Source organism: Chelonus insularis, unplaced genomic scaffold, assembly GCF_013357705.1.
Source record: "Chelonus insularis isolate UGA/USDA-ARS -01 unplaced genomic scaffold, ASM1335770v1 contig_25_pilon, whole genome shotgun sequence".
Taxonomy (NCBI): domain Eukaryota; kingdom Metazoa; phylum Arthropoda; class Insecta; order Hymenoptera; family Braconidae; genus Chelonus; species Chelonus insularis.
Genome location: NW_023276451.1, coordinates 1,008,713 through 1,030,190, shown reverse-complemented (window position 1 = coordinate 1,030,190; position 21,478 = coordinate 1,008,713). Strand labels below are relative to the sequence as shown.

Below are 21,478 nucleotides of genomic sequence, written 5' to 3'. Positions count from 1 at the left end.
ATTCTGCAAATAATAAACGGTTTGAAATAAAAAATTTTAGTTATGTAATAAGAGAGTTTATTGATGTGTATTTAAATATAAAATGTCAATGCAAGTAAACTAATTTAGAATATAAAAAGAAAGCTAACGTCAACAAAAAAGAATTATAGAGAATTTGATTAATTTTCTTTATGATGTAATTTGAAGATGATTTTTTTATAAAATTTGAATATTTTCAATGAAAAAATTGATTCAAAAAGTATAACAGAATCATTGAAAAAATTACTTTATTCAAATCTCTAATTAAAAATAATACACGTTATCTTTGACAGATAAAAAATCTAAACAATAATTTTATTGGTCATTTAATTAAAATATAAATAAAGTAAGATTTTATTATAATATTCAATAATTGAATATTCTTTGAATTACACAACAAATTGAATATATTGAATGAATTTTTTTTTTCAATTTTTATTTGATATATTTCTTCTCTTCTTTACAATCTTTTATATAATGCTATTATGTTCAAATATAATATATATATATGTATATATATATATATATTTTACAGTCTTATTCATTTTCACAAAATCAATAGTTAATTATAGAATCCTAAATATTTACAATAACAAAAAATGCCATTCATTTAATGTATATTAATTCTGCAGAATCCTCCATATATCTCTATTGATATATCTCTGAAATTTTCTCAAATTTATTATAATTAAATATATATACTATTATTAACAATCGCATAACCAACAATATCGTCTAGTATTCGATGCATTCTAATGTTAACCCAAGTCAAAAATGTTCAACACTCAATTAACACTTAAATTCGCAATCTATGGAACAATCTTAATACTTTCGGCACAATTTGATCAACATGATTATTGTTAAATTTTATTACATTACATTATTACAATAATATTTTATATTTAATATACAGTTTTTGTATAGTCTTTTCATGGGTTTGTATTCAATGTATTTATTTTTTATTTCAATTATATTCAATAATTGAAATTTTAATTTTTAATGAATATAATTTTTTAAACCTATATTATTCAAGTAGTAATTGAAAAAGTGCTTTAATAATTACAATACATAGTTTAATTAAAAAATAAAATTAAAACAGATATCATCCACTTGCAAAAAACAAATAATTTAGATGATATTTTACATAGAAGTACCAATTATTACTCCACAATCATTTTAATTACACCAATACTTAATTAAAAACGAGTGTACTACAATCAATGTAAATTTTACCGAAAAAATTGCAGTTATTTTCCATTGACTGTTCGATAGAAAAATTACAAGCCATTGTGTAACATTGAACGAAATTGAAAAAGATAGTTTGGAAAATTATAACTTGAGCGTTGTTTAATTATTATTGTTGTATCTCTAGTCGTGTTATTTATATTCAAATATGATAAAACACTCTGATTTATTACCACACTTTTAGTGGCATAACGACTTGTTATCTAGCAAGCCTTCAATTACCAGAATTACTGTTTAACAGAGAAAAATCAGATCATTTTTCAAATTACTGAATAGTATTTTACTCACTTGAAATATAATATTTATTCACATTGCATATAAACTTTATTAGAAGAATTTAAGAGATTAGGCCATTTGAAAGTTTTTATCAGCTTTGTGGTGAAAATCTTATGAATACAATGACTTTATTAATGACAATTAAAACTACGATCTCTTGGACTGATCAGAATCAAAACTAGTAGGTGAATAAAGACCTAACTTTAGTCCCAATTCTTTCGGCCTTCTCGTCGTATTTCTGATAGGAAAAGGATTAAACTGAGTCTTCGGACTTGGTGTGTCATTAAATTTTGCTCTACCAACTCTATTAGAATTCTCTAAAGGTTCCAAAGTCATAGAGGTTTTGCGATAGGTGATAGAGTCTCTGACTGGAACTTCTGTATATTTCAACGATCCATGCTTCTCTGTGAATTCTGGATGAGAAACTGATTCTGCTGGTCCTGCAGCTTGTAAACTTGGCGATAGTTTAGTAGTATAGGTGTTGATAGAGCCAAAGTCTCGGCTAGTGAACTGATAGTTTGGTGAGTGTGCTTGTGAATTTCGTCGTCGTAAAGGTACGTAAGATCCAACTTCACTTTCACTTTCAGATATTTGATAACTCTGCCGCTCGTAGTTATTCTCTGGGGTTTTAGGATAAACAAAATCTGTTGCGAGAACATTCTTTTGGCTAAAAGTATTAGATTTATCATAAGAGAATTCAGAAGGTGATGTCAAACTCTTGAGTACAGGAGATTTTTCAGAATAATACGAAACTCCTCGATCTAATTCAAGTAGTCCTGGTTGATAAGATTCAAGAGGGAAATTATTTTCATGGATTCGCTGACTGGGTAATGGCTCATCATCATATCTAACGCGAAATTCAAGTATTTCCTTTGATAAAATCTGTCTCTTTAAATCAATGTCATAAGTTCTTGAACTATTGGCAACATCATCATCAAATTCAAAGTCTGAACCAAGTGACTTTTTGTATGAGTGAACGGCAAATGGATTGTTGGAAGATTTATGAGATAAAATTCTTAAAGCTTGAAAATCGTATGGCTTATAGGAGGATGAGGAGGTGGAGCTATGAGGACATTCTAAAGGCGAGGTCTCAAATGGTTTTTCCGGCTTAGTAGGATATTCTAGTGAGGATAGTACTTCTGAAAAGGATAAAGACTCAGTCGTATAAGCATTTGGTGAAATCAACTTTTGTGTTATAGTGGACGGCGTAGTCACTGGAAAAACACGCGCAGACGATATCTTATCCAATTTTTCCAATTCACGATAAATGTCTATATCACTTTTCGGAGACAAGTTTTGCAGTTCGTATTTTGTCGAATTTACTCGAAAGTCGTGTGTACTTTCACTGTACTGTGGAAACTTTTCTGATTGAATAACAGAGTCTTGAATAGAACCAAGATCACTTCTTGTATCAATTGAATCGTTAGACGAGTTGTAAGAAAATACATTTGTTGAGATACTAGAAATATCTGGAGCTTCTAAATCACTTTGATTCTGACTCAAAGATTTTTCACAATAGCTCGGACATGCTGGCGATCGTCTGTCAAAATTCACTAATAATCTAGATAGTTCATCATTTATTTGTTTATCAATTAAAGCTTCTCTGGTATCTAAATAATCATCAACAATTATCTCATCGGTATCTACGGGATTTATTGGCAAATCATTATCATCTATAATAGAAAGTTTTAAAAGTTCATCGTTTATTTTAGCATCAAACTCTGAACCAGTTGTTGTCATTTGGTCGAAATCCTTAAAATTAATTCTAGCTAATTCTTCATTTATTTCATGCTCATTAAATCCCATCTTCTCTAAGATAGGACTGAAAATTTTTGATATCTCTTCATTAATTGGACTTATGGTTATTTCTTTTGATATTTCCTCTAAATCTGGAAGACATTTTTTTGCTTGACATGTAAGTATTTTATGCAGAATAGCTGAATTTTCTTGAATTATTTTTAATGCTCTATCATTACTACTTCTACGTCCATTTTCGCCTCTCTTACGTGGCTTTACTTTAGTCCAAACACCTAATTTTGCTTCCTTATCATCATCTGGTTCTCCATTTGCTTTTTTTTGAGTGTAATTTTTTAAAATACTATCACTATTCTCATCGATTTGAATCTTGGGTTCTACAACATATCCTTTTCGTCCATCAGTGATACTGATACTTGGAATATCTATTCTATACTTGGAAAATTGACTAGCAGAATCACTAAATGTATCCTGACGTCTTGCTTCTAAATTTTTCAAATCTTCCCAATCATATCCAGTTGCTCTTGTGATATTAGCATCTGTTGTTGATAGAGTTTCTGATGAAGAAGCTTCTAAATGCCTTAAATCTGCTAAAATATCACTACTTCGTTTTTTGTTAGAAAAGAAATCTTCAGCAGAAGCTGATAATTTCATTTCACCAAATCTTTTATCCAAACTACTACAGCTTCTTTCAACAGGCTTCGATTCAGTGTGCAATAAAAAATTATTAGTTTTACCGTCGTTATGAAAATCCGACAATTTCAAATGTTTTAAATGGATGTCAAATCCTTCTCTTTTTCCATCCATTGAGAAAGATTTATTTTTATCATCTCCAACAACAAATTCTTCCTGTATATTTTCGCTAAAATACTTTCTACTTTTTTTTTCTTTTTCATAATCTGTTTCTTTTTTACCTTGCTGTGTTTTTTTGCTCAATGTGGCAGCTAACTCTGCTTCAAATGGTCTTCCCGAGTCGTAATCATCGTCACTCTTGGATATTTTTATATCAGAAGTTTGTGAAAATGATGAACTGTTAATGTCTTTTAAATATAAACTTGGTTTTATAGAATTTTCAGAAGTAATATTCGAATATTTGACATCAAATTTATTCTCATTATCAACGCTGATTTTATAACTTGAATTACTTCCTCGGTTTGGAGAAGAAGATTTTTTGCTATTCGGATTAGAAATTGGATAGAAAGGAGAAATAACTGAAGTATTACCTGGTGATTCAGGTATATCATCAATCCCTCCATAATTACTCGTGTACTTGATAGAGTTGGCACTTATTGGTGATTGAAGTCCAGAACTAAATGACCTTTCAGAATATTTAGTTTTATTAGGACTGTTGTAAGAATCGCTAGAGCTACTGACTATTAACTTTGATGGACTTGGATCAGATTTATTTTTCAACGAATCAGTGCTTATAGAAGTGGATGGAGTAGATTTATCAAAAGATGGTCTCGTTATTTCAGATTGTGAGTCTCCTTGCAATCTTAGCTGTCGAATTTCTGAATCATTTGAAGCAAGTGTTAATGTTTTTGAAGTTGAACATGTGGAAGAGTGTTCAGACTTATCAGCGTCAAATTTACATGAATCCGGCCTCATTGGCGTTCGAGGACTCGTAGCCATACTGGAGACTTTTGAATCTGGTCCCATTGTCTCTCCAGAACTGAATGATACATTACTCTCCGGTGTTTTGGGGCTCCTCTTTTTATCCTGAAATACATTCAAATCTTGAGAATACGAATCTAATGTAAATGTATGATTTCTATCTTTTAAATCTTCAGATACAATTTTTTCTCTTCTTGAAAAATCTTCTTTCTCTTTATTTAAATGTATTATTCGATCAGAAGCCATGTCAAATTCTGATAGTCGAGTTGTTTTAAACTCTGGAGTTGTATCAGATCTACTTAATTCAGATACTGAATCAGATTTATAAAATTCTAATGTTCGATTAGGTCTTAGTAATTCTGGTAATGTATCAGCTTTTTTGAATTCTGGTATTCTATCAAATTTAATTACCTCTGGTTTATTATCAAATTTCTTTAATTCTAATATTCTTTCGGGTTTATTTAAGTGTAACGTTGAATCAGATTTATCTAGTTTTAATGTTTGATCAGATCTAATTACCTCTGGAGTTATATCTGCTTTATCCAAGTCTGAAATATGATCAAATTTATTTAACTTCAACTCTCGATCAGACTTATAATCTGAATCAATTAATTTACTAAGCTTTTGTTCAACGGTGACAGGAGAAATTGGCAAATGACCAATAACATATGAACATGGATAATAGGATCTTTTTTCATTACCAACATCCAATTCTGTTTCAGAAGTATTAGGATGTTTTATAGCACCATCAATTATGTCAGATTTTGACGAAATAGGAACTTTAGACGAAGTGCTTATTTCAAAATCTGATAAAAAGTTTGATGAATGTGATGAATATTTTAATTCCTCATTATCTGTCTTTTCTTTCAAGCTAATTATGGATGACTCTGTACTTAAACTTGGCTCAGCAGTCTTTTTAGTTTTTTCAACATTCACAGTTAATTCTGTAATGTCATCTTTTAGTAATTCTAACGATTTTTCTTTCAAATTTTCAAAATCATCATTAAATTTAACTTCATTATCTACTTTTGTTTCAAAATTATGTAAAAAATCGTCAGACATTGGTTTCACAATGCTCTTTTCAGCAGCTTGTTGAAAAGATTCATCTATTAGATCTTTCCCATCCTCATTCTCAAGTTCACTCTTTTCATCGAGTGACACATGAGAAATTTCAAGGCTATTATCATCAGCAGAAAGTCTTCTTATCTGATCAGTAATTTTAGCTATCGAAATTTCATCTAAATTTTCTTCACTCATTTCATCCGCCGTCTGTGTAGAATGTTGAGGGCAATCTTTAGAATTTTGTACTGAATGAATTAAAATTTTTCCAGGGATGGGAGATGATCCAGGTTGGGGACTCTTGTCATCATCAGAAGCCATAACGTAGTAATCAGATGTAGAAGTAGGTTCTTCACTATCACTAAGATGTTCAATTTCATCACAAAGCTCTGTAGAAGTGCTATCACTGTCACTGTCAATACTTTCTCTCCTTGATGATTTTGTGCTGGTTGGTAAATTTTCAGAGGATTGAAACGACTCTGACTCTCCCTCATCTGTCACTGAAACCATAACAAATCGATAAGTTTGGAGCAAAACAAACTATTTTCTACTTTAAATTAGAGTGCATGCTATAAAAATTATATAAAATGTATTAACACTTATTTTTAACAGTTGCAAAATCAGAAATGAGTTAAATAAGTTGTTAAAGTCACGATATTAACGATTATATCACTAAACTAGTGATATAGGCAATGCAATAATCAGACTCGACAACACGAGCGGACATTGACCTCTCCTACCACGCCTCTATCAATACTGGGTGAATTTCTAGTGTTTAGATAGTAAACTAGGAAACTTTCTATTACTTATCATGCAAGCTTCCGTAAAAGTTGTAGGACCACAACCTAAGCTATCGACCAACGTAAAAGCTCTACTCCGAGTTTCCAATTGGCAATCTCAACTTTACCAGCAATGGATAAATGAAGTTGCGGGAAAATTTTATGAAACTGTGTTTGTAATTTAAAAGTTTTATGAGAGTTCTTTATAGAAAAAAATAAACATAATAATGGATTATCAATAATTAAAAATTTAAACAAAGACACTTTTTTTATCGAAAGATTTATAAGTAACTAAGTTGTTTTCTAGTTGAATATGTAAATTATAAAATTAATCATTATTATTAAACTAATGCAATAGATTAAAATATTTACCAGCTGGTTCATTTTTCGGATCCTTTAATTTTTTCAAATCCTTCATGTCTTTCCAGTGAATCGTGATACCTTGTTTTTCTCGACGAGCCTGATTTTTAGAACCATGAAGCGAATTGATCCGTATTTTTTGGGGTATTGAACCCGGAGGAGGCCGTAGCTGTCTAGTTTTGGAGCTGACTAAAGCACTTTTTCCAACTAAGAGGTGGTTCATCGCTTGAGATGAGGAAGTTGAGACCATTGTCTGCCTCGCACACGCAGCTATAGAAAATTTATAATAATAAGTGATTTTTCTACATTTTCGAATAAATCTATAAATAATTTATATGGCAACCAATCAAAGTACTATGGGACTGCGATTATCTATAAATGGATTGATAGTTCATTGATTGAAATATTTGATTCTCAAGGGGTGATTTTTTACCAGAAAGAATTATATGAGCTTGTCGTTGACGCTCTCTTATCTTGGCATATTGTTTTTTTAAAGAACCAATGTCTAAAGCTATTTTTTCTCCTTCATTGGGATTAAGCATCTGTAAAGTATTTGATGCTGATCGACGATCTAAAATTAAACAGGGGATAAATTAAAAGGGAAGAAAATTCCTAAAAAGATGTAATTTAAAAAGAAAAAAGAATATTAACAATTGTGAAAACCTTTCTTAAACCGCTGCGGAACACCTAACACTGCCGTAGCAACAGCCATCTTTTCATCATCTTCAGTATCAGTATCTTCATCATCACTTAATTTTCTGGTCCAAGGAGTTATATTATATCTATGTTTTTCTCTTAAGTTCGTAATACCTTGTAAATTACCCATATTTACAATCGTCTGCATAAATAATATTTCACAAATTATGTATCAAAAAAAAAAGAAATTAGCTATTTACATAGAATTTTTTTCACCAACCTGTATCAAATTATTTGTGTCAGTAAACTCGAGCATCTCTTTCATCAAAACACCCATGATACTATAAAACTCATCAGCAGAAGTGACGGTCATGATTCGACTGAAAGATCAAAGTAACAAGACATCAATATAGTTTAGTGTAACTTAATTTCTAAATCTTTCAAAAGAGATAATATTGAAAAACTTCTCAAGTACGCACTCGGCAATCCCTTCCCAAATTGCCAGAGAAACTTTCAACAAAACTTCATCGCCTTCAAGAAAAATAAGATCCCAAACTCTCAAAACTGCATCTTGAGGTAAGCAGTGACAAAAAAGTGTAAGAAACCACTGCATGGTGAAGACATTTGTTAAAGGAGGTTCATAACTGCTTCCTATGATAGATAAATTATAAATTAGTTCAATACTTTTTTAAACTTTTTAGCCAACAGCATTTAACTAAGACGATAAATTAAAAATAAATACCTGTAGCTTTGTCTTTTATGTCAGATTGAAGAGATTCTAAATGTTTTGATAACTTAGGCAGCCTCTGTTTCAAAAGATCTCGAAAAACAGCCATATCAATAGATAATCCCCGGAGGTTATCAGCATAATATCCTTCTGGTAGGACTCCTTCGATGAGATAAATCATCACTTTCACTGCAGCTGCTTCATTTCTATCAATTACTTGAAGAACAAGAGCAGCAAGTACATTTAAACCTTGACAATAGCCAACAGCTTTATTCCATCGTGCATAACCCAATAATACACGACGCAGCACTGCTTGATTATCTCGGCCAGCTGCACCACAGAATAAACTGCATCCTGTTCTATGCAAATCCTGAAATAAAACAATAAATATGTAAATATTTTATTCAGAATTATCAAAGAATGAAACTAATTTTAATCGAAAATATAGTATGGTTTTCACTATTGAACTAAAAAAATCATTGACAATATTTTTTTATCATCTATAAAAAGTTCTTTTCATAAGAGGGAATACATTTTAACGATTATTTTTGATACAAATGTATTACTCTATTTTCTGAACAATGGGACATGTTGGATTCATCAAAATATATTAGAGATCTTAAAATCATCCGTTGATATTTCAAAATGTAAAGAAAGAAATCACATAACTTTATATTCGCAGTAAGTCTACAAATATGCAAAATGTTTGACGTGACTAGATAAATGAAATAAGAGCTAGTTGAGCATAATGAAAACTAATGTGGAAGTTAATCTCTTTCCCTTTGAATACTAAATAGAATTAATTGTTTAGGATGATACTGTAAAATTTATAGAAGCGTGTTACTGGATTGCATGGTAAACTCTACTACAAGTAATAAAACAAGTGTTGTATAACACGATAAAAATATATTGTACCTAGCAGGAACAATATCTATATACATTTCTAACATATACTTGACCTTTATTTTTGTAAAAATACAATACCATAAAAATATTATCCTTCAAAAAAAGTTCTATCGTGAATTCTTATTTATTTTCTTTATATTTTTTGAATCAACAATAACAATAAGCTAACATTAAAGTGGTTTTAATAAAATGCAAAAGATTTTCTTTGCAACTGGTTTGAAATTATTCTAATGCGATTATTGAATGAGGCTTCACTATTATTTCTTCGACTTACATTTCTCCTCCGAACTAAATTACATCTCAAATCAATATCTCATCTCCAACTTACATTTCACAAAATATTTCAATCAAGACATATTACATGACGTGACAATTACAAAAAATGAAGAAGAATAAAAATTTGTTCAAGTATGACCTGGTTATTTTAACCTCAAGACTTTATAAACTTAAAGAGAAGCTCTTGACCACTTTAGTGAAGAATCCTCATTAAGTTGAAGGGTTTACCTTGACGATTTGTATACCGAGCTCTTCGTCATCTGGATTTGTCCATTCATTGAAACAGAGTTTCTCTGCCTGTTTCCAGTCTACTCCACGTTGCTCTAAATGACGCTCAGCTAGTGTAAGCCACAGCTATATGCATATAAATATTATTATTATTCAAGTATTTAAAAGAATCAGCTGTTAATGAAACTTTGTTTTTTAAAGAACTTACTCTTTTACGAAACTCTTCAGGAATTCCTTCAGGAAGTCGTGCAACCATTCTCATAGCATCGAGCCATTGTCTGAATCCGCTTTCGCCTGGTTGAGGCATCAAACTGAAGCGCATTCTCATATCCTCACCTGTCAATAAATATTTCATTTTATTAAAATCAATTGAAAGCTTACCACTTATCTAGCTATATCTGTCACTACATATAAATTTGATTGACGTTATTTATGCTTAATGATCATTCTAATTAATTGATGTCTAGAGATACTCATTCGGTAAATTTAATTATCAAAAAAGAATTCAAATTCTAAAAAAACATCTATCAACTAGTGATGGTCAATGAATATACCATTAGTAATGTAATAAAATCGATTTTTCTGCTCTGCCAATTATCATATTTAATGAAAGTAGTATAAATATAGAATAAATATTTTCATATAAATAGATGACGGAAATAACTTAATATACAACAATATATTAAGAGATACTCGATTGGAACTTTCCAAGTATATCGATCATCCACTTGAATTGTATGGGTGTCAAAAGTCTATATTCTACATCAGCACTTTGATCTTATCCTAATCTAATAATCATAATGATACCATTTACTAAATATTCAACGAAACTCATGAATCTTAACTTTGACCACTTGTGCTCAAATTATTTCAAAAGAAAAACCTGTTTATAGCTTGTGCAAATAAAGTGAAAAATTAGAGAATTTAATTTAAAGCTTCATATAATAGGTCAACTCTACAATTTGTTAAGCACGCCTCATTTAAGCTATTTGACCCGAGTGGGTAATATTCAAAAGTATTGCACAATTATTTTTCCTTTTTTTTTAATTACTTTTTATTGATTATAATTCTTTTCTCTTTTACTTTCTTCAATTCCCTCTTTTTTTTCTTTTTAAAATCTCGAGAGTGTATGAAGTACTCTTCATGGTAATCTTTTCGATGTCATCACTTGCAGAATGACGTTGAATATTTTGAATTTACAGTTTTACGATTGAAAATATAAAGTGAGAAGTAGCGAATAATATTAGATTTAATACTAGAAAAACTACAACTTGTAGAATATTGAAATACAACATAAATCCAGCAAATATACATGAAAATATCAATATATTGCTTGACCTATGTTTTCCATTTATAGTACATTTGTAAATACGTTCAGCTTCACATTCAAATAAGACTAAAAAATATTGAGTCAGTTTATTTCAACAGAATAGTCAATAAATAAATTTATCCTTGTTCAGTTATGAATTTTTTTGTGTTTTTATCACGTTTTATTTATGTATTTTTTTTTTAATTTTTGTATCCAATGTAGTGTGCAGCAAGTTAAAAAAATATCTTTAAATATCTTGGAAAAATGTAAAATAAATGTAAATATTATACTGAGAGAATATTTTCAGTCAAGTACAAAAAAATCAGAATTTTTCTATTCTCATCATGGAACAAATCATTTTGTTTCTGATATTGGCATGAGAACTCTACACACTTCATATATTCTCTTTTGTTTTAATATGCATCATATTTTTTTATTTATAAAATACAATATCCTTTTTTCTAAATTCTTTATCATTTTTATTTCACAAAGCAAATGAAATTGAATAAAAACTGGTAAGTCGTTGTTAGCAAACAATTTTAACCATTAATAAATTTTAATAAAACTCTTTCATAAAAGTATCACCTTCGTCATCATCTTCCTCTTGGTACTTGGAAGCAGTACCAGCAACGTTCGCGGCTCCGGACGCGAGGCTTTTGAGGGAATTAAAAAATCCACTCATTCTCCTATCAAAGTCTCTTCTCCTTTGTCTTCATTTTTTTTTTATTAATTTATCACTTTAATCCAATACTAGCCATTGTCACATTTCATTGTTCTTGATAATTTAGTACCATAAAATTTTAAAATTCTTGAGAATTCAGTGATGCTTTCTTAACCACATGTCGTTACAAAGTAGTACAATCAAGTAGTAAAGTCAACAAAACGTCGGCAAGTTGGAGATTTCATCAAACACCTCGACCTTCACTTTCTTTCTGGAAGTTAAAATTGATTGCTATTGACCCGGACAAGACTAACAACCAAGTCCAAGTCACGCATATTTTTTCCAACATGAAAAAAGTCAGTAAAGAGGTCATGTAAATTATCTACTAAAGAATAAACAAATTGATAGTGTAAATAAAATATTGAATGAATAAATTTTAAGTAGATATCTGTTGAATAATTTATTCAATAAGCTTTTATTTACTTTGAACATTAATTTTCTATTTCAAACAATAGTCATCTTCTGTATAATTATCACAATAAAATTGATGTATATCTCTGTTGGATTTTATTTTCCTTTTTTTCCTGACTACATCTATTTTTTTGTAATCATTCCCCTTGGTGTGGCATAAAACTAATCTACACCCGGCAGAAATCACTCCTCATGTTGATAACCTCGCTCTATTTTCTTTAATATTGTCAGATAATTTTCATTTTACATTATTATCAACAGTTTCTTCAAGTTATCCTTCAAGAGATAGTTTATAACTTTTTAATGAGTACTTAATTTTCTTACTCACTAACTACTAACACTTGGAAGAGTGATAGTGATAGAAATGTTAATTTCTGAGTTATTTATAGAGTTTTATCCATTTTTAGAACAACTGAAATTTTTGTTACATTTGGTTGGTTATATTCTTTTAGCCAAACAATTACATTTGTTAAAAATAATCACAATAGAAAGTATAAACAATGTGCGGTGAATTTTTTATATCATACTTTCTGCTTCAATTCTTTTATTTTTATCACAAAAAAATACTTCGATAACCATATGACTTTGAGTTACTTTTCAAAATATCTATTTATCATCTTAGTAGTTTATTCTTGACACTTCTTGACTGTAAAATAATTAAAAGCCAATGACTTTTATAAATTCTAACAATCAATATTTAATTGATAAATATTTTATTTTCATAAAGTAGATGGTATAAAGTACATGCGATTATTATTCATAAAATTAATCATATAATAATCCAGTATGAACAATATTAGCCACTTGAAAATTCATATTTCATTTTTATTCAATGCACGCCTTCAGTTACTTTCAATTTTAGAAGCAATCCGCGACGCATTGCTGTATCGATTCTACGTTATTGATGAACAGTTGTGTTATCTCACGTCTTTTAGATAAAACAAAATACTGAACTAAAAAATAAAATCACCCACACATAATATTATAACCATAATTCACAAAAATAAATACACTGCAATATCTTGGGAAATTTAGAACTAAACGTGCTGTATGTGATGGTATCGTTGAGTCAGCTGAGAGCAGAGAAAGAGAGGGATTTATCAAGACTAGTAATACATAACGCGCGCGCACAACCCCAGTTGGGCTTCAACTGTTGGAAGGGTGGCTTTCCTCTAGTGCCGTCCAACTAACTGTGGTATCATTTGAAATTCTTTCAACTACCCCAGATATACAGCTTTTTACGCAGGCGCTTTGTATCACATTTTCCCTTTCACATATCTAGTTAATGCACTTTCTACTATTTTTCTCCATTTAATTTATTCATTTCTTGTTTTAAAATTGCTGTGCTTATTCTGTTGATTGTTTGTTTCTGAGCATTTATTTCAATTGAATAATAAAGAAAGCCGATTAAACAAATAGAGAAAACAATGTTGATACTAATTTCCTTTTTATGGTAAGGAAACGTATTTTCATAATAGCCTTCTAAGGGACTTATGATAATGGAACACTTAATATATCTTAATTAAAAATATCATTAAAAGGGGTGTCTATTAATCGGTTGGAATATTAAATTAGAAATTACTCGAATGTAAAACCAAACTTAACAAAACCAAATTTATGACTGATACCCACATCAATGAACTAAAATTTTTGTAGGTCAATCTTGAATAAACTTCCCTCTCTTTTCATCTATTGATACACACATGTTCTCTTGTTATATATATTCGATTTATTTTTCCATTTTTACTGGTAAAGTTTTAAATTGAAATAAAACATATTTATAATTTGAAATAAAACTTTTGAATACTTATAAAATTGTATTTGAATTTTCATCATTACTATGATTTAGGTTTGAAATTCAAAACTTTCCTTAAAAACATCTATAATTATTTTGTAATAAACTTCCGAACAAGATTGCTCACAATTTTGTCGATAATCAGTAGATCAACTGAGAAAGGAGAAAGTTTTAGAAAAGTAAAGTCAGCAACTTATAATGAAGATAAATTTAAATTGAGAGACTGTAATTATAGAGATTTAGAAAAGTGATGATAGAAAATAACTAAGTATCAAACTTAATGAGAAACATACGCTATAAAAGGCTGTTCAATTTTGGTAATACACAAGCATGCGTGTTATAAATTATTTGAACCAAAAGTATCATTATTGATCTCTGTAACACACTCCACGTGCACGAAACTCGCTTTATCCTCTTACCGCGTGGTACTAACACCGGAATTTTGTTTATGCACTTCATTACTGAACTGAATTGACTGATAAATATTGTGGTTTTAGTTAACCCACGTATTTTACGTCCTAATCTGCATGAAATATCACTAAAATTGATAACGATTGAAAAACCACTTGATTAAATTTTACTACTTTTTGATCAATAATTCAATTTCATTAACTATGAAAATTAATATGTAAAATAAACAATCGGGATTAACTATGAAATGAGTTCTTACTTTTGGAAATGCGAAAGTAACTGAGATGATAATTGTAGGAAACCCGCAATGCAGGGGCCATTGATTCAAAGTATTTGGACAGAATAAAGAATTGTCTGAAATTGCGCTTTTTAAACTACTGTTAAGTGCCATTTGCATTCTATCCATTAAACTTGAAGCTTTTTTAAATTTTTAGTTGGAATACTAAATAGATGAAAAACTAATTAAAATAGCAGTAAACCTTAAAGTTTAATAACGAGATGTTGCTCTTTGATGGATTTTAAATTAAATATATACCATATTTCTATTTTCTTATTTCGAATTACGAATAAATATAGATTCAAAATCCTAATGAAACTGCAGTATCAAAGAGTAGAAATGTTTGACCTCACTTTACTCGTCAAAGGTAATCGATTGATCGTATTTTAATATGAATTCTTTAATAAACTGATTCGAATGGGTTTATCAAACCTAATGATAAAAAGTATTGAATATCTAATACCAAAGAGAAATAAATGCATGGTAACTTGTGCTCACGTGAGAATTTAAGAGGGTCAGTTAATTATTATATCGTGACATACTGCAGTATAATAAAAAAAACCTTAAAATGTGAATAAATCATTAAAAAAAAAATTATCCAGTTGAAAAATTTTTATACGTGTGATGATTATCCGATAATACTGTTTGAAAATACTGATAAATAAAATTCATACTTCTTTTATTGCTATAAGCTTGAAGATGAGCAGTGATTACGTCGTATTGTCTGTCACGTTTGGTCCGTAGATAATCTCTCCTTCGTAACTGACGAATAAGCAAACCTCCAGCATGATTAATATGAACGCGCAAAGTTTCCAACACTACGTTCAGTTCTTCTTGACCTAAAATTAAAACAAATAATGAAACTTTTAAAATCCGTATACGCAAATAGTAAATTCAAGAATTAGTTCTCACTTTTCAATTCAAGACGAGCTTTTTGAAGATAATGATGATGGGGACTTGGTCGAGAAGATGAAACAGTCGAATCACTATCTGAACGTCCGTGGCAATCATGCCTCGGGTATCTGTAGATGTCTAGCAATAACTGATCTACCAAAGATGAAACTAGAATTTCTTCGTTTGATTCTTTGACACTTGGCAATGGATAGCTCTGTAAGAAAAATTTTTATTTCTAATTGCAAAATAACTAAACGGAACAAAAAAGATACCTTTCTTCTTTCTAACGTAGAACAAGCATTTCCATTATAATTAACAGTACAAATGTTGGATTTATTCTGGACTGATGAATAAAAAGAAGCCAACTTTTGTTTATGTTTTTCTTTTAATGATATATTTCTGTTAAGCAGCATGAAGTCTGGAGTCTCAAGAGTTTCTTGAGCCAAATTAGGAATTTTTTTAGGACATTCTGGTAAAACTTGACTAAGTTCATTTATACAAAAATGTCCCATATTTTGATGGGTTATTATAAGATCACCAAAAATTTTTTCATTTTCTATACAGTAGCATTTCATTCGATAACTTAACTCTCCTCCCATATCACGTGGCATTATGACGTGATTTATTTTTTTAAGTTTTTTCAATTTCAACTGCATTGAATTAATCTTGTTTGTTACCTTTAACTTTTATTAAATATTGATAAATTAAAAATAATCATGAGAACAGGGAATTGACGTTCTTACCTGTAAAAAAAATAAATAAAATATAACTGGTATAATGATTATAATTGTTATATCAAATAAAATAAATATTTTTCAAAAATAAACTTTGTATAAAAAATGTTCGATGGTTATTAAAAGTGAACATAGTATAAAGTATATAAACAATCGACGAATGATAATATGTTGAAGAACTTTTCTGATGTAGAATTAATATTTTTTTTAGGAATAAGTCAAGTGTAAGTTGTATACTAAAGTTTCCTTAACTGTTCTAATAAATTAAAATAGAATAACGATATATCATAAAGAAGAGTGGGTGTTTTAACAACTAATCATCCACAGAGAAGATAAATGGCTACCTTGACCTTCCTTCAATCACAATGTTTGAGCTTGCAATCATTTACAAAAGCACCTCTTTTTAAACTTCATTTTAGTTATCAATTTAATTTACTGTAATATTAAACCTTATAAATATTATGTTACATTCTTATGATATTACTAGTGAAGATTAACCGCAAACACTTAATAAATTTTATTGTCACTGCCCATATTTTAGATCCAATTTATAGTAATGGAAAAAATTATTGGAAAACAAAAATAATATAGCCGAGATGACGATTTTAAATATTTTATATTTGTTTCTTTTTATAATTATTATGAACACTGTAATTTATTTCATTTCCATTCGTTTGATGAGTAGCACTTGTCACTGTGAAAATTTTAATCTATAATAATTATAATTGTAATTTACTGGCCACTCTCGGTTTCTACCATTCAAATATAAGAAGTTAATTCCTTCGCGGTATTCAGACTACAACTGGAAGTGACTACGATAAAAAAAATATTTTATTATGTGTTGTACTTACACGTACAAAGAAAAAGAAATAGAAAGAAGAGAGAAAGAGAGAGAAAAAACAAAGCTTAATTGTGTAGACAAACGATTGAGTAAGAAATTTATTGCAGAAGTTAATTATTTGAAGGCTGTCAATAGAATGTTATCAGAAATTGAACGAAAAAAATGAAGACAAAAAAATTTAGCTACATAATTTTTCGAAAATATACAATAACAGAAAGTAATTAAGATTACAGACCAAATATTTGGACGTTAAATTGAAAAACAAAAAAAAATTTAATCAAAATTTCTTCGAGTTTTTGTAAAATTTTGTACTTCAGTTATATTGGTGTAAATTTTAGTTGGTATAAAAATAGAATGAAGAAAAGTTTGATAAAATAAAATGAATAGTAATGAAAATGTGTTCGATAAATCTTACTTAACTGTCAACTATCAATTGACTTTTACCTTGTGTCAAGAGGTAGTGAATATAAAAAATTAGACGTACAGGTGTGCTTCTATTATAATCGCCACGTTACAAATGGCTCATTGACCCCTCCCCGCTCAGAAAAAGAGGAAGGGAACCCGTATCTATACTTCCCATTGCTTGATAAAAAAATACCGTGGTCAACATTGCTATTTATATTGACACGCAGTTAGTTAATATTCAGATATGACCATATTTCTTATCATTATGAATTAAATTCTATTCTTGCCTCAAGGACTTAATATGTAATGAATATAATTAATGCTTATCTACGTTATTATAAACATAGGAAAAGAAAAATTACAAAATTTAAACTTTTTAGTATTTATGATTATGTTTTTTATGTTAAAAAATATTCAACTTAAAGAACTCAGTTTGTAGAAACAAAAAAAAAGAATAACAAAATTTATATTAATAACGATTCACGGTTTTGCTTAAGCAGTTAACAACAAATAACTTCACAAGTTATATCAAGAATTAGAAAATGCATCTGTTAATTTTTTGTTTATCTAGAAGTGTTGTAAATAAAGTCCATTCATCTCTATGTAAGCTCTGTGTATTCAGTGAACCCATGATTTGGGGAGCCTAGAAGAAGAACGCCTACGCTACAATCTTTAGATGCAGTAATGATATCTAAAAATAACTTAAGGAATAAAATAAATATAAAAACTTATTACAATCAAGTTAGATTGATACTTTGAGAAAAAAAATGGAGTAATTTTTCATCAAAAAGGATACATTCGTCATAAGAAGATACATCTAAATCTTGGATGTCACCTTTATGTCGATAAACTTCTCCAAGATATTCGTGATAATTTGGATAGCGTCTATAACGCCTTAAAATACCACCATCACATACAGAATAAAGAGTACTTCCATTGGAAGTATATCGAAGTTTCCAAACTGGACAATCGTTGTGCTCTTTCAATAATTGTTGAACTCCTGAATCCGGAACATAGGCAGAAACGAGATCTCCACCACTTAACATCAAACCTTTGTTAGAAAATATTATTTAAATAGTTTGAAAAATGTCTAAAATAATACAACATTGATGTATGGTCAGGAATAGGGTATCCTCTTACTGTAAAAGCCATCATCATCGATTTTAGTGAAAGGTTCTGGAGTAACACAAACACAATTGACTGAATGTCCAGTTTGAAATGCATGAAGAACTCTTCCATCAGGAGAAGATACTTTACAGGTTCCATCGGAGCCACCAGTTAATATAGAATTTTGCCATGGCCATGACGATGGTAGAAAACAGATATCTCGTATAATTGAACCATGTAACTGTAATAAACCCATAAAGAATTCATTAATAATTAATGAATAATTGATTATTAACAGATAGCAGATGCTCAATAATGCTTTAACATACGTCATAAATAAAATCTAATGGCAAAGGCATTCGTAAATCCACCAGAGTAAGACCTTTGCCATTTACAGCTACGGATATTGCTAAATTTGGTCTTGACGGATCTGTTGCAAGTCCAGTTCGGTCTTTTCCACCGAATGCACAATTGTCGTACGCCAGGAGCTGTTCACCTTTTTCTACATCTATTACAACTAGTCTTCGAGCATTCGTAACTGCAATCACCTGTATTATATAATTTAATAACTTAATTACATCTTAAGTGTTAGTGATAGATAATTAACAGTATTTTAACTCAATAAAAGTGATCAAAATAATTTAATAAGTAGTAAAATTATATACCCGTGAACCATCAGACGTAAATCGAACTGCATTAACATTTTTAGCTTGTGTAATGTAATGCGGTGTTATCTGATAGCACAGGACGGACTCCATTCGAAGAGCAGAATAAAAAATAATTTTTCCATCGTATCCACCAGAACAGAATAAATATCTATCCTGTAAACAAAGAATTTCTTTTTAAATTAAATGAAATTAATGGGTGAATATTAATTTCGAAGTGACGATATATATTAAATAATGACATTTACATAACGATGATAACCCGTTTTATTGCTTTCCTGGCTTACTCGATATCAAAAGAGCAATGATGTATTGCGAAGTAGTTGATGGAACTGGAACTTATAGTTCTAAAAATAAACATTTCTGTAAATATAATGTTATACCCGTGGACTGAATGCGACGCTCCTCACGCTACCCTGATGATACTTCAAGAATTTGGGGCTTCCTTCTTGTTGCATGGTTAATATTTATTTTTCCTGTTTTGGTTAGACACCAAAACAATACGCAATTTCTAACTGTTCTTTCCGGGATATCTTAAATTTATTTGTCGTGCACTTTGCGAATAATTTCTACTCAATATTGACATTGTAGAAATTTGTTTGATGACTAAACTACACAATTGTTTGAATAATTGCTCGTAAGTTCAATAATGTCACTAAGAAAATGAGAAAACTCGGATAAAAAAAATATTTACATTTTCTGCGTTCACAAACTATCAGCTGGATACTTCAATATATCAACACTTTACTTTCTGTTTGAGGTTGGTAGACACTGGCACACATGGCCAGAGTAAATCTTGCATCAATAGATGTGGATGAAATAAGAAAAACATTTCATGTGGTTTGTGACTGTAAAGAAAAATTTTAAAAAATGCAGCTAATTTTTTATGCTTTATTAATATTTTAAAACTCATTAACCATCAAGTATCTGATCAATTTTATTTATTATCATTACTTATAATACTGATTTGATTAAAATCATTTGAATTTGGCACATTAGTAACTCACCAAAAAATGATAAGGTATAGAGAACTCCAAAAGGGGCGGATTCCGGTTTTCTGAAGTTTTAGTTAGTATTCCAACAATGTAATGTCGCTACTCGTTTATTCATAATGTGCCGATAATAGTAGATCAGAAAGTGTTGGCTAACTACCGATGGGTACGGTCGCAAGTAGTGATGCATTTTGTTTTTAGAAAATTGATTTTTGTTTGAATTCTTTTAGCTATATTTCTCTTAATAAGGGAGAAGGCAGAATAAGCAAGCAATCATTCTAATCAAAGTTGAACATAACTGCTAAAAATTATCCAAAGTCCGTTAAAAACAAATCTATCTAATCTCAGTCGGTAATTCTTCATATGGTATAGGGGAGGCATGCATGAAGTCGAGTGTACTCTATCCACCAACTATCCACCAACGTTATGAAAAGGATGTATTTAATCATTTTACTCAACCATTTTACTTCAAATTCCATTGGTAAAAAATTCCTGTCATATCAAAACTTCATATAGTACCAACAGTTTTGACAAGAATTGCTCTGGTCAATAAGGATTTCATCATTACAACATGCCATTCGATTGATATCTTCAATCATTTTTTGCACAAATTTCATTATCATTTGAACCTCGAGCTAGTTAACTATTTTCTAAGAAACCTAGAAAAATTTATATTTCAATACAAAGCGTCAGGTAAATATTCTGATAAATTGGATTGGGGTTCCAGTGCACTTTTGAATTCAAAGTTATCGAAAAAATTTTACTTAAACATTCTTAACAAAAGAGAAAATTTTAAAAATATTTAAATACTGTCATGACGTAGCTCTAGATTGTCATCAAACCCAAATACGTCATCAAAGCTTCTAATATAAGAATAACATCTGTTTACTCTATACCTTCAATCTCTCGGACTTTTCAATAAGTCAGTCAAACCTTTTTACCTGAAAAAGGACGGAAATTCTTTGTATTTTTAAAAATAAAATCAGAACCTGTCATTAATTTTACTCGACAATCAGACTTGTAGGTAGCTTGAGTTT

General features: G+C 29.7%; 2 protein-coding genes across 6 annotated transcripts; both read right to left on the bottom strand.

Moving 5' to 3' along the window:
- Positions 1–1,074: 1,074 nt before the first annotated feature.
- Positions 1,075–17,725, bottom strand: LOC118064863 (uncharacterized). 4 transcript variants are annotated; one of them, XM_035079761.1, is made up of 13 exons: positions 16,776–17,725; positions 15,970–16,380; positions 15,716–15,911; positions 15,478–15,642; positions 10,088–10,215; positions 9,880–10,005; positions 8,485–8,839; positions 8,222–8,393; positions 8,023–8,122; positions 7,758–7,944; positions 7,540–7,677; positions 7,119–7,376; positions 1,075–6,467 (listed from the first exon to the last, which is right to left on the bottom strand). In XM_035079761.1, the coding sequence occupies exons 2-13, from the start codon at positions 16,351–16,353 to the stop codon at positions 1,687–1,689; spliced, it is 6,990 nt and encodes a 2,329-aa protein (XP_034935652.1). In that variant the 5' UTR covers positions 16,354–16,380; positions 16,776–17,725; the 3' UTR covers positions 1,075–1,686. The 4 variants fall into 4 exon arrangements, with proteins under 4 accessions (XP_034935652.1, XP_034935653.1, XP_034935654.1 ...); XM_035079762.1 differs by having other exon boundaries at positions 7,770–7,944; XM_035079763.1 differs by lacking the exon at positions 7,540–7,677 and having other exon boundaries at positions 7,770–7,944.
- Positions 17,726–17,875: 150 nt separating this feature from the next.
- On the bottom strand, positions 17,876–20,237 carry LOC118064864 (uncharacterized). 2 transcript variants are annotated; one of them, XM_035079766.1, is made up of 6 exons: positions 19,833–20,237; positions 19,450–19,605; positions 19,114–19,332; positions 18,818–19,025; positions 18,474–18,728; positions 17,876–18,368 (listed from the first exon to the last, which is right to left on the bottom strand). In XM_035079766.1, exons 1-6 carry the CDS (start codon positions 19,905–19,907, stop codon positions 18,277–18,279), a joined length of 1,005 nt encoding a protein of 334 aa, XP_034935657.1. In that variant the 5' UTR covers positions 19,908–20,237; the 3' UTR covers positions 17,876–18,276. The 2 variants fall into 2 exon arrangements, with proteins under 2 accessions (XP_034935657.1, XP_034935658.1); XM_035079767.1 differs by having other exon boundaries at positions 19,698–20,236.
- Between the last annotated feature and the right edge of the window lie 1,241 nt (positions 20,238–21,478).

Coding starts and splice junctions, on each gene's coding strand:
- LOC118064863 (XM_035079761.1), bottom strand. CDS start 16,353: ATGCAGTTGAAATTGAAAAAACTTAAAAAAATAAATCACGTCATAATG. Junction 7,678..7,757: donor TAAGAAAGGTTTTCACAATT/GTTAATATTCTT, acceptor GTTTAATTTTAG/ATCGTCGATCAGCATCAAAT. Junction 7,377..7,539: donor AGCTCATATAATTCTTTCTG/GTAAAAAATCAC, acceptor AATTTTCTATAG/CTGCGTGTGCGAGGCAGACA.
- LOC118064864 (XM_035079766.1), bottom strand. CDS start 19,907: ATGCAACAAGAAGGAAGCCCCAAATTCTTGAAGTATCATCAGGGTAGC. Junction 19,333..19,449: donor TTACGTCTGATGGTTCACGG/GTATATAATTTT, acceptor TATATAATACAG/GTGATTGCAGTTACGAATGC. Junction 18,729..18,817: donor CGATGATGATGGCTTTTACA/GTAAGAGGATAC, acceptor TTTCTAACAAAG/GTTTGATGTTAAGTGGTGGA.